Source organism: Numenius arquata, chromosome 1 (genome assembly GCF_964106895.1).
Source record: "Numenius arquata chromosome 1, bNumArq3.hap1.1, whole genome shotgun sequence".
NCBI classification, from domain to species: Eukaryota; Metazoa; Chordata; class Aves; order Charadriiformes; family Scolopacidae; genus Numenius; species Numenius arquata.
In genome coordinates this window covers 38,361,623-38,375,094 of record NC_133576.1, presented here as the reverse complement: position 1 = coordinate 38,375,094, position 13,472 = coordinate 38,361,623, and the positions used below count along the sequence as shown (strand labels likewise).

The window sequence follows — 13,472 nt, the reverse complement described above, 5'->3', positions numbered from 1 at the left end:
TGAGAGTAGTTTCTCCTTTTGCTGCTCCTCACACCCACTGCTTGGTTACAATCCTAGCCAGTGAGATAATCACCACCCAGAAGAAACATTCCAATTCCCCTTTTTATATCTAGTTATGCTGCCAGTTCCTCCTAGTAAGCAGTTGTACAGCCCCTGGAAGGAGAATGCAGCCTTTCTTGGTGAAATCTGTCACTGTGCCTTTTAAGTGAGGTAAAATGGAAGGAAAAGCTTAGTCAGACAGATTCCCTCACCACTTAGCCCTGGTGAAGAACTTTTTGTATACACCCTAGCACTACACGAGCCTCACTTGATGCTTTACTATCACACTTACATCAGGTAACTCCTGATTGAACTGAAAACAAATATCCTTGCCAAGGAGAAAAAAAGATTAAAGAAATATAAAAAAATAAGGAGAAAAAAAAAAGCCAAGTAGGGAATACCTAAAGGTCTATCTGCTAAAAGTTTTTGCAACTCACCTTAAAAAAAAAAGAAGTGTTAAACACTTACTTGTATTCTCTTGATTTTCAAACCTGATAAATTTTCAAAACCGATAAAAGTTTATTTCCTTTGCCTTCTTAAAATATATCAAATATAATAACCATGTTCATGCTTACCACGAAGAGCAAGAGCAGGATTCTTGTGACATGGTAAAACACTATGTGGGTTTAGACCTCCTGGTAGCCCCTAAGGGGATGTGAGGTTCACTTTGCTGTTTGCTATTTAGTTTTGTCAGTATTCAGAGAGATCCTGGATTGCATAGCGTAGGAACACTTTTATATATACAATAAAGGACTCAAAATGATGGAAAAGTTTAAGAAAATGTAGCAGAAAAAGACTACCTTTCTGTAATTGAGTTTATTTCTCTAAATGTTAAGCGAGAGGCTGCAATTATTAACAGGATAGAAAAGTAAAAAATAAAGTATGATGCAATGTTAAGGAAGCTAGGCTTCCTGCCTTTCATGTCCTCTTCTTCCAAGCTATTCACAACCTTGTCATTTCCTACTGCCGTCTCTTGTCACAAACCACTCTACCCTCTTTGATTTTTCCCATGGTCTCAGCTTTCCCTGACGTGTTTTCAGTGTCTCACATAAGCATTTTTTTCCATAATTTGTAAGAGCACTCCCCTTTCTTTTACATTTCTCTTCAAGACCTATCTTTGCCATAATTCCTGTAAGAAATTTGCCATGTTACTATATCTTGAGAGATGAATATGATTCCTTATTACTTTCTGTATTAAAAATGTAATTACAAGATTATTTTGTTTTATGAAAAAGGGCACATAGATAGCAACGTGTGCTACTTTATATTCCTTGTCCCAATATTTCTGTGCCACTCATCTTTATGAGCTGAAAGTTATGTGCAATAATATATGAAGATGCTTGTTTTTAAATTCACTTGCTTAGGGAATGAGATTCTATTTCAGTCTCGTAGCTGCAAATTAATATTAAACTACAATCAGCTAGGAAAGATAATGCATATTCTAAAATATTTTTAAAATGAGAAAATTGTATTTAAGGTGAGACTCTTCACACAGAGCTCAGGAAGTGGCCTCACACATTATCCTACAATGCATACCATCCCATAAAGCACGCATCAACAGTGAGTTTCAGTTATCGTTATCAGAGATTCTTATATTTCATGCCATAAACACATCTCAACCCTGAGTTGAGGCACTCACCTTTAGCAACAGCACAGCCAACTTTTTTTGGGATGCTTCCCAGCTTCCAATTTACTTTACTTCTTTCTGTCTTTTGCCATTTGGTAACAGCTCTCTAGACCTTAATAATATTTAAGATGCAAACTAATAATATCCATCTGTTCAAAAGGCCAGAGGGTCCATGTATTACAGGGTATGTTTGGAGAAATTAATGCTCAATCAGCACTAGCTGACAGGATAACCGTCAATGAAATTTCTGCTGCTTTCTCAGGGAACATGCCATGTGGGGCATCCGTTTCCTGAAACCTTTCACCAAGCTGGGCAAGTGTGGCACTTTCCAACCTTCCTGCTGAAGGGAAAGTCTCTTCCTGCTCTAGCCTCATCCTCAGTACAAAATGTCCTTTTACTTTCTTGTTTTAAAATTCCTTAAACCAGACATACTGCATATGCAAATAAATGCGATAGTTAATTAGAGTCCTAAGTATATTCTATAAACCACTGAAAGAAAGCTGAGATCTAAACTGTCAGTCTAATGCTTTTAGTTTAATGAAATTGTTAATGGAAACATTAAAAGTTATCAGACAGGAAAAATGATCACACGCTACCACTCAGGAAAAAAACCCACCCATAATACTGGACTTCATTTGATATTTTAAACACTGGTAAGAACATGTAAAATTTAAAAACAATTACTTCATTGTGGTTTACTCCATAAATTGAACTGTACCTGGGGAGTCATTCAGGCTGAAGGCAATTCGTACTGGCTTATCAGCAGGTACCCTGGCGGTGGTGATCATGTGGGCACTTGAGTCAATGTTTTTACTTGTTTGTTCCAGCTGCAATAATACAAACAATATATTTATTATAGAGCATGTGACACCATTCAATAAATGAGATTTAATGCTTCTCATGCATTCACATGAGAAGCATTCTCATTCTAGCTAAGCAGCGTTTAGAATCAAAGTCAAGGGAGCACCATCTCATTTTTCCGTTTAAAAAGGATTTAAGTGAAATTCAGCGCAGAGACTGCCTTTCTTTTGCTATTTACAGATTAGAAAGCATGATGGCAAAGGAAGCTTCCCTTCTCCTCACCTGCTTGCTCCCCGCCATTGCCCCTTCAGCAAACCTTGACTCGTGGCAATGCTGCCGGGTTCTGAAGGTGAAGAAGGAAGAAGGGGTGGGGAGTTGAGAGTAACACGACCCCAAGCCTGCCATGTGATTGGAAACGTGCACACCACTCCACATGGTGTCAATGGGGAGGTACCCATCCTCCTACCTTCCACCCATACTCCCCCAGTCAAACTGTGCCTAATAGTCACACATTTAATGGTCAGAAAGTTACTGGGTCTCCAAACCTTGGTGGTGATTCTTCACTGGAACTCTGTGCAGGTGTAGGGGTCTGTCTGCATGGGTTTGACTCCTGGATCGGGACCTTATTCAGTCCTTGATCTCTCTTCTGAGACCACCAATTCCGAAAAGTGCTTTTACTGAGATGAAACCCTGTCCATTAAGAAAACTGCTAGTTCATTTCAAGCAGGGCACTAAACAATTGTTTAGCAACAAAAGAATTAGCTACTACTGATCTGTAATGGTACAATTAAAGCATCTCTGAACACTCAAAAGTTGTAATCAGAGCTCTACATGTATATTTAACCTTTTGAATGAACGGTTTTGGTTAAACTCTTTTAAATAGCTGAACGCAAACTTAATCTCTTTGTATGTCTAACATAAAGCTGCTAAAATTCACAGATATTAATCTTCTGATTAGCTCCATGTGTGGAGAACATGAAGTCAGTGGGACTTCATGCACACAAAAGATCTGCCCATAAAGAAATTATTTTAGGACTGAAGACTATGCTATCCAGAGTGCATTGTATCCATACCAACTATGTGGACAATTACGAGAGTAGCTTTTAAATTACCATAAAAACTCCTCAGTCAATTAGAAAACAGATTCTTCAGGAAAATACAATGAATTAACTAAAAGTTGTACCGCATGTCAGGAGATAACAGAGCATTTAGCTAGTTTCTAAAAACCATTTTCCTAAGCCAATAGTCTTGCAGTTTTTTAGTAAAGTAGCTATTGTATTGCATGGAAATCCCAACAAATCATTCTAATTTACACTTAATTATTTGACAGTCTCAGAAAGTCAATAGAACAGAACAATATTTCAGGATTATAATCTTCCTTGGTGATGCACAAGTGAATCAAACACTTCCCTGGCATCACTGCCTTGTAAACAGTGGAAGAGTATCAAATTTGCATTTGGCCCATTAATTTCAGCATTTATTTTTTGTTTTATCTGTCTTGATATTTAGCTAGCAGAGTGATACGGTTACTCTGTAGCAATGCTGCACAAAAATTTATTAGTTGAAGTGCATAGTCTTTTCTTAAAATGACAACAAATAATCTAAAATCATTACTTCGAATAAATCTTACTTGAAGCCAAGTGTGTCTCTCTCTACTAACACATGAAGGATATCAGGGATTGTTCTTTATTCCCCATGACTAATAATCAAGACACACAAAAATTGAAGTGATATGTATTGGGCAAAGACAAAGAAAAGTCTACTAAACTGCCACAATATGTATTTTTGGACTCAGAAAAGGATCTTTGGAGTCAACTGAAATATTCTATTTTGAAGTCCATTGCATCAGACTAAATAACTTTTACCTTCTGAGCATTATTGATCTTTTTCCCCTCTAGACCTTCACTTTATAAGAAACATCTGAGACATTTCATTGTTTTTAAAAAACAACAGAACTAGTAATCCAAAATTCTTTATCATATTCCCCTCCCATACCTCCCAATACAAGGTAAAGAAAAAAAAAAAAAGATTTTAAGTGATAAGCACATCGTTGAAACAAGGCTGTTCATCATTCTGTTTTGGTGGTACACATCCCCCTGACATCTCCTTACTGTTTCAGGTGGTCTTCCACACAAGAATATACTTAACATTTCATATCATAGCCTAAGAAACTACAATGATGCATTCTGCTGGAGTTTTTAAAGTTGCCATCACAATATTGCTAGGAATAAATATGTTGTCTTATGCCAGCCACATACCCTGTGGTCTGCAGTGTCTTTAAATTACCTCTTTTAACCACCTACTATGTGAGGGCAAAAATCAATACCCCTTCAATAAGTAATGGTGAATTGTATCGTAACACAAAAGAGCATTTTCATTTTATTCCAATCCACAAAAAGAAATCTCATCCTCATACACAGTAATTACCCTGCTATTTTTTTTTTATATTGCATTTATCCCTTCACTCCTTTTTGTGCAGAATCCTCAAGCTCTTCATCACAAAAAGCAATCAAAGAGAACAGAGAGGGATGGAAGCAGCCTATGTGCAAACGAGGTGATACAGGAAACACGCAGACTGACTGCCCGCAATTCCCCACCTGCTTCCTCCATGCCTGAAGAACAATATCTCTGTAGCCAGAGATGAGGGTGAGTGGGCAACCTGGAATTTAATGAGATTTAATGAGCACCTCTCTTCTTCACAACAATTGCCTGTAGAACTGGCTGCTGTTTCTCCATAAAAAATCTGCAGCAGAACTCAGATTAAACGCTGTTACAGCTCTATCAATTTAGTTCAGTTTTCACACCTGTTGCCTTACCTCACTTAGCGGAGTGTCTGCACTTGTATAATCCAGGGCCAGCCACTGCCTTGGCTTGTCGTTGCCTTTATGGAGTAAAGCTTCAATAAAAGAAAAGGCTGCACCTGCTGCATAGCAACAAACTGACAAGGTCTGAGAAGCTGAGACAGCTGTCAGGGCAACATGCTGCTACCTGCACTTCCCATAGGCTTTGCTGTCCCAAAAGATCACTCTTTTCCGCTTTTCTCCACAATTCTGCTTTTCCTTCCTCTCCTTGCCAGTGACGAGGGATTATGATGCTGTCATGCTTCAGGGAGGAAAAAATCCTTCTGTCACAGGCATTATTAAGCAGCAAACTGTGGCGAGCCCAAGATTTTTAATTCATTAGTCCTGGCAAACCTAAAATACAAACAGACTTGCTTCATAGGACAGGAATGTTTTCAGCATGACCCAATCAGTGTCTGTGTCTATTCCAGCAAACTGGCAAAGATAGCATGACTCCAGTCAGCAAAAATGTCTGCAGCTCCAATCAGCTTGGGCTGACACTGCCAACTTGGACTGGCTACAAGCGAACTATCAAGTGATAGCAGCAACTATCAAAGCTAACAACAAGGGATGGGCTTGGCGTGTTAGGCTAGGTTCATGTTGGCTTTGGTCAAGCCAGGCTTGTCTCATAGCAGAAGATACAGCCCTGCTCTTCGGAGGAGGCAACGGGCAAATTTCAGAATGTGTACACTGTGAAAGCAGATGTATTTATAGATGAGCTGGCGATGGCACTGATAGCTGAAGCTGACTAAATCAGACATTTGACTGAACTCGGAGGATTTTCTAGTGCAATTTCGGACAGCTTTTGTCGAGTTTGAAACCACAGGCAAGCAATTAATAGATACATCTCAAAGTATCACAAGAGATTAATTTTTTCAGCTTAAACTTTTGTTTCTGTAGCTGTGTCATGCACATGTACTGCCTACATGACTTCTTTGATTGACTGCTATCACAGTCATTACAACAAATGGAGAAAAATGGAGAACAATTACGGAATAATTATACAGAATATCTGTATATCTGTTGTTCTGTGCTTGAAAAGAGGTTCTCCTTTTGTACATCAAAATGTATTTTGAAGGTATATTTGATATTTTTAAATTTCAGATGGAAAAGGTTTACCTAACCTTGATTTCCTGTACAGGCACATTGTTAGATTCTCTTGGCTCAGCTGACACAGAGAGAGGTTGCAGGACAAATAGAGATGTGAAGATCTGAAGTTAGATTTTCATCCTTCATCACCCTCTCACCTTCTGGCCCTAGCCCAGGATTGATCTAATCAGTGCAAATCTCAGGAAGCCAGCAGTTGCCCTTGTGGCCTCAAAAGACCTTTTTCATACTTTGAAATGACTAAACTGCAAAGATACTCTACCCACACTGCCTTTCGCCAGCAATGACCCAGGAGGGTATCAGACAGCTACACCATTAGTGAAGTATCTGGTGAGGCCATCATTTTAACTGCAGTGTGATTTCAGAGCAGACTATGGGCTTGACCCAAAGAGTTAGTGAAAAGCGGGACTGCGCCCCCGACTATGCTGACCATTTTCTCTTCTCTCGATGTGTTTCTGAAAAGATTGAGGGTTCCTCCCTGTATGTCTCCTTTGGAAGGGGAGAGAGAGAGATTTGTTTCTTATCACAACCACTGTTGCAAATAACACTCTACAGCTCAATACCATCAACAGTTGATATTGATCTCCAGCTCCATGCCCAATTACTGTGAAAGTACTTGTTTGAAGATACAGAAAATCCTGGCTCCAATGAAATCATTAAAAATATTCTGCTTCAGCTTCCATGGAGCCAGAGTTTCCCCCAAATCAAAAGATCCTCTTCTGCTTTGTACGGACAGATAGTATTTAGGTGGTATGAGTGCCTTCATTACATGCCATTACAGTAAAGCCTAAAAAAGCCTCTCTATGTAAAGTCTTAAGACATGGAAAATCTTCAATAGCCATGACATCAAGGGTGTTGGACAGAAATGATGGCTGAATAGCCTATGGGTGGTTTTACCAGATGGCTCTGACACTCCACATTCCTAGACCGACTCTTTATTTGTACTCAGTTTAAACGGTATGTGCATTCAAAAATTGAGTTCATAATCATTTTATCATAGAATCATAGAATGGTTAGAGTTGGAAGGGACCTTAAGGATCATCTAGTTCCAAACCCCATGCCATGGGCAGGGACACCTCCCACTAGACCAGGTTGCTCAAAGCCCCATCCAGCCTGGTCTTGAACATCTCCAGGGATGGGGAAGCTACAGCTTCTCTGGGCAACCTGTTCCAGTGTCTCATCACCCTCATAGTGAAAAATTTCTTCCTGATATCCAATCTAAATCTACCCTCCTTCAGTTTAAAACCCTTACCCCTTGTCCTATTGCTACACTCCCTGATAAAGAGTCCCTCCCCATCTCTCCTGTAGGCCCCCTTCAGGTACTTGAAGGCTGCTATAAGGTCTCTCTGGAGCCTTCTCTTCTCCAGGCTGAACAACCCTAGCTCTCTCAGCCTGTCTTCATAGGAGAGGTGCTCCAGCCCTCTGATCATCTTCGTGGCCCTCCGCTGGACTCATTCCAACAGGTCCACGCCCTTCTTATGTTGGGGGCTCCAGAGCTGGACGCAGTACTCCAGGTGGGGTCCCCAGAGAGTGGAGTAGAGGGGGAGAATCACCTCCCTTGACCTGCTGGCCAAGCTTCTTTTGACGCAGCTCAGGATGCAGTCAGCTTTGTGGGCTGTCAGTGCACATTGCGAGCTCATGTTGAGCTTCTCACCCACCAACACCCCCAAGTTCTTCTCCTCAGGGCTGTTCTAAACCCATTCTCCACCCAGCCTGTATTTGCGCTTGGAATTGCCATGACCCAGGTGCAGGACCTTGCACTTGGCCTTGTTGAGCTTCATGAGGTTCACATGGGCCCACTTCTCGAGCCTGTCCAGGTCCCTCTGGATGGCATCCCTTCCTTCCAGCATGTCAACTGCACCACACAGCTTGGTGTTGTCGGCAAACTTGCTGAGAGTGCACTCAATCCCACTGTCCATGTTGCCAACAAAGATGTTAAATAGTGATGGTCCCAGTACCGACCCCTGAGGAAGGCCACTCACCACTGGTCGCCATTTGGACATCAAGCCGTTGACTGCAACTATTTGAGTGTGGCCATCCAGCCAATTCCTTATCCACCGAGTGGTCCATCTGTCAAATCCATGCCTCTCCAATTTAGAGACAAAGATGTCATGTGGGACAGTGTCAAATGCCTTGCACAAGTCCAGGTAGATGATGTCAGTTGCACTTTCCTTGTCCACCAATGCTATAATGCTCTCATAGAAGGCCATTAAATTTGTCAGACATGATTCGCCCTTAGTGAAGCCATGTTGGTTGTCACCAATTCTCTCCTTATTTTGCATATGCGTTAGCATAGTTCCAGGAGGATCTGCTCTATAATATTGTCAGGCACAGAGGTGAGACTGACTAGCCTATAGTTCCCTGGGTCTTCCTTTTTTCTCTTTTTAAAAATGGGGGTTATGTTTCCCTCTTTCCAGTCAGCGGGAACTTCACTGGACTGCCACGACTTCTCAAATAGGATGGATAGTGGCATGGCAATTTAAGTTCTTAGGACCCGTAGATGAATCTCATCAGGTCCCATGGACTTGCGCACCCCCAGGTTCCTCAGATAGTCTTGAACATGGTCTTCTCCCACAGAGGGTTGTTCCTCGTTCTTCCAGTCCCTTCCTTTGCCTTCTGCAACTCTGGCAGTGTGGCTAGAGCCCGTGGCAGTGAAGACTGAGGCAAAATGTTATGTTTTGTATCCATTGTATCCATGTATACGTGTTTTTTAAACGTCAGCGTTTCTAGTTAAATCTATTATTATACATACTTTACAAAAGACAGTGGAATCACCTGCACTTCACTTAGCACTTAGCACTTACTAGGCTTGTAAGGGATGTGCTGCTCCCGAAAGCTATGGATCATGTGCTAATATACCAAAACAGCATAAACCAAATGCCCCTAATTTGCATTTATATATCAGTTTCGTGCTTTACACAATGATTAGTCACCTGAAACTACTACTTTATGGAAGGCAGCATATTTTTAAAATGTGAGAATATTACAGCATTCTGTGTACAGAATATTAAATTTCAAGCATCAGGATGAATGATTTGACTGTAACTGTTTTATCATCTGTTTATTACTGAGGCTATGGTGCTAAACCCCTCAACAATACGGATTTAAACAGCACATTTTAAAAGGTTCTCTGAATTACTTTATAACAATAAACTAGGGAAGATCTCAATTCTAAACAACAGGGAAATTGAAGTCCAGGGTGCTTTACCTCCGTGACTTGCTCAAATTAATAGTCAAAGGCATTGTAAATTTTGTGTAGAGATAAATCCCACTTCTCTTATTCACTAAGTAGGTGACTAAAATCTGCACATCTAAGAAAATTACTCTCCTATTTACTGCAACACAAAAAATACTTCTTTATAACAGGTTGCACGTACACTTTACAGTCAACTCTCTGAAAATTACATAATGCTGATAACTCCAGGTTTTGGGTTTTTTTTGTAGGAGAGCAGCCTGCTCTGTTTCCTTTCCAGCATACTCTTAGTCATCAGATGTCTGGTACCCAAGCAAAATTCTTTCAATCCTGTATCACATTATGAAACTGGTGATATGCTAGAAGAGGATATCATGTTTTATTCATCTAAAACACCTTAAAGAAACACTCTAAATTAGGAACACTGGGACTTACTGATATTCAGTAGTAGAAACATGCAAATTTGTAACAATTTTTAGGATGAAGTATCAGTTATTCTACAGATGTAAAAAAAAGCCATTATATGCTATCTAATAAAACACCTGCTGCCTTCGCTTTTTAGCTGTGCTACTTTCAATTCATCTCAGTTTCCTAGTATAAGTAGTATTTTAGTAGCATATGACCTCATTCATGCTAAAATGGTGTTTCACGGATTGCCAGTCACTATTTAAAAATACACTTTAAATATTGTAGCATATGGAAGATGTTCCAAGAAGAAATTAAAAAAAAATAATGAAAATGCTTTGCCAAAAACTGCACACAGAGCAAAATCTTCATTTTATAGATTCCCCTCAGTTCAAACAGAATCCCATTTTTGACACTTTCTGATTAACTTATTTCTGCAGCAAAATTTGTTAAAAATCCCACTGTGAGAAGGATTTGGTACCCTTTACTGACATTGGGGCTGGTCAGAGTGAAGCTGCTCCATACTATAGAGAATTGATTTCGAAAGCATAAACACTGAAGTCCTTTAACTCTACACTACCTGTAGAATTTCCAATACCACTTGGATTGCATGGCTCAGAATTTGCCAAACATTAAAAGCTGGATGGTATATTCCATTTGTCTGCCATGGCAATTGAATAAGTGTCCTCACACCAGCCACAAAACCAGAATTTCTTGTTGACCTGATCTCTTCTTGCAGTCCCTAAGGATAACCATTTCAAGTCTGCATGGAAATGGGTAGAGAAGTGGTTTTCACTACAGCAGCAGTTACCCTAGGTGAGATCTGAACATCCAATATGATGTAATCAAATCACAGTTTTGCCACCCAGAAATCCAGAACCAGAGAAGAATACTTCTTTCTTGTCTTTCAGATAATGGAAAAGTAAAGATCAAGTACACATGATTTAGTCCTGTTGAACCTCACTCACAACCTAACATCCCAAGTCTACCTCCAGTCTCCTTGCCTAGGTAGTATTTTAACACAGGTAAAATAATGTTCTTTCCTCCAAGCTCTACACTCATAAATGGCTGAGCTGAACCCTATCAGATTAAATTAACTCATTAAAACCAGCATGAAACATACATTGAGCACTGACTTAAAAATAGCACATAAGAAACTTTATAATCAATGGCAAATTGATATGCAATATACGAATTCACTTATATAGGATCATACACATCTAATCAAGGAGGATGTTGCAAGGAAATTAAAAAAATGGGTCAGTCAAGGTAATGTGGATTTACAGGAGTTGACTCAGCAGTTTTTACACCTGCCTTAAGACCATCTGGAAATAATTGCATCTTTAATCATTTGAAAACCTGGCTGGTGAAAAACTATCGCTTCTACAGCAAACTCTAGACAGAAATTGTGGGAAGCTGATTCTACTGAGAGGAAGAAAACTAAAGCCTTTGAAGTATGATGCTGCCAAAGATCCTTGCATATCTGTTGTATGGAAAATAAGATGAAAGCTGAAGTTAGAAATATTACTGGAAAAGCCTCACTATTGTCAGAAATCAACAGCTGCAAATTTATACACTTCATTCACATCAGCACAGAGACGGAAATAACCTTTAAAAACTAATTACGGGATGAATGATGGTGGGTCATCTCAACAGGGAATGATGAAGGCATATATGGATAGACAGTGTGCAGTAATTCACTGGAAGATCAGCAAGCAAATGTTCAAAGCTAGCATTGGCTAGCACTGGCTAATTGGAAACACCAGCATTTTCTCACAAGCACTTAAACACAAATGCATCTATTCTGCTTACCAATTGTGCCACTAAATCACATCCAACTCTCCTAGGATAGAAAGATAATTCTCTCTTACAGTCTTTAATGATGGGTGCTCATGCCACTTTCCCCCATGAAACCAAATTCAGCCAAAATTCCTTGTTCCAATGAAAGATATTATATTTTTATAAACCCAAATATATATCTTTTTATAAAGGCACTCTGGAAAAAAAAAAAAAAAAGAAAAAAGATTTTGCTCTGGCAGATAAATTATACAAGACAATTTCAAAGGCCACCTTACCCAGGGACAGCTCCTGCTCAGAAAACAAGACTCTACCAATTTTCTACTGGGACACTGACAAGACAAAGTAGGGTAAGGACAGTAAGCTACTTCTGTTTTCAGAGAGGGAAAAGAGCACTTGAACTTTGTTCTTCCTAAATGATTACCCATACCCTTCAGGCAGACAGCAAGTGAAGGACCAAGGTCTACCATTTTGTCAGTATTAATGCCACTATCTTCCTTTTATCACAGGACTTCAATAAGGAAGAAGCAGATATTCGTGTGATCTAATGTACAGGACTAAGCCAGTGATAATACTCCAGAATATTTCCATATCAAGGCACCCACACAGTACTGTTTAAGTGCAATACTGACAGGAAAGACTTGACATTATCTAATTAGCATTAGTCAAGATGACATACTGCTTCTAAAACCGACATAATATTGATATTTCTCACAAGAAAGACAGGCAAATAGGCTCTGCCATCAGTTTTGCACTAAAAAAAATGACAAAACACCAAACTTTTTGGTATGATTTTTAGTACTCCACAGGGGAGAATTCAAATGGTTTTATCACTTAAACTGAACATGTCTGCTGCAGGACTTTTCAGAGATTGGCAGTAATGATTCCCAGACACATTGGTTACCTTTGAAAACCCGTCATTCCAGACAACAGAGAATAAGCACTGATTTGTTAGTCACTTGCACCTACTCCATATTATGAATAGAAGCGGCCGTTTACAGAGAGACCTGCTCTTCAATGCTGCCCCTTAGAGGACACATTCGAGAAATTCATCTATCTCACGTCGAAGACCCTTTGAAGACAATACAAGGAGAACTGGATCAGGACAGTATAATGTGGCACTATTTGAAACCTATTGACTATTTTGATACTGACTGTTCACTGGTATGGCATATTAATGTAAAACTCTTTAATCAATTTAAGAAATAGACTTTGCTACAGCAATTTTTGTCAAAAAACAAACTTGTTTTCCCATACTACATTCACTTAAACCCCTAATGACATCCTGGCTTTGATTTTATGATTTTATTCATGTGGTCATCTGCAATAATCAAGAACAAAATGAAATCTCCAAACTAAAGTTGTACTGAATCTTTTTTTTTTTTTAGGTTTTTTTTTTATTTCATTTTTTTAAAGCTCTGTTGGCAATACCACTAATTGTTTTAACACCACGAACTATATGCAGGCTGCTATAGCTCCTGCTTGAGCTCTCTAAATCCTGATTCTCACGGGAGAGTGACAGGAATGCCACCTTCACAGGGAGGCAGTAGGGAATACTGATCTCTAAATTATCTGAATTACAGGCTCCTGGTAAAAATGCTTAAGATTCTTATCTTGCAAAAAACATCTCTATCTAGGTGGGAAGCTTCCCCATAGCTTGAAT

The 13,472-nt window shown here is 39.5% G+C and overlaps 1 protein-coding gene across 3 annotated transcripts in view; it reads right to left on the bottom strand.

Annotated features, from left to right (window-relative positions):
- Positions 1 to 5,721, bottom strand: part of MAP3K7CL (MAP3K7 C-terminal like) — a 31,817-nt gene extending 26,096 nt beyond the window's left edge. The window contains exons 1-4 of one of the 3 annotated variants that reach the window (XM_074148797.1): positions 5,284 to 5,654; positions 3,013 to 3,157; positions 2,750 to 2,810; positions 2,385 to 2,493 (exon numbers count right to left, since the gene is read on the bottom strand). In XM_074148797.1, coding sequence (XP_074004898.1) covers positions 2,385 to 2,493; positions 2,750 to 2,767 — 127 coding nt within the window. In that variant the 5' untranslated portion in view covers positions 2,768 to 2,810; positions 3,013 to 3,157; positions 5,284 to 5,654. Of the gene's footprint in view, positions 1 to 2,384; positions 2,494 to 2,749; positions 2,811 to 3,012; positions 3,158 to 5,283 lie in introns of all 3 variants that reach the window. The other 2 variants (XM_074148805.1, XM_074148813.1) reach the window with 2 other exon arrangements.
- Between the last annotated feature and the right edge of the window lie 7,751 nt (positions 5,722 to 13,472).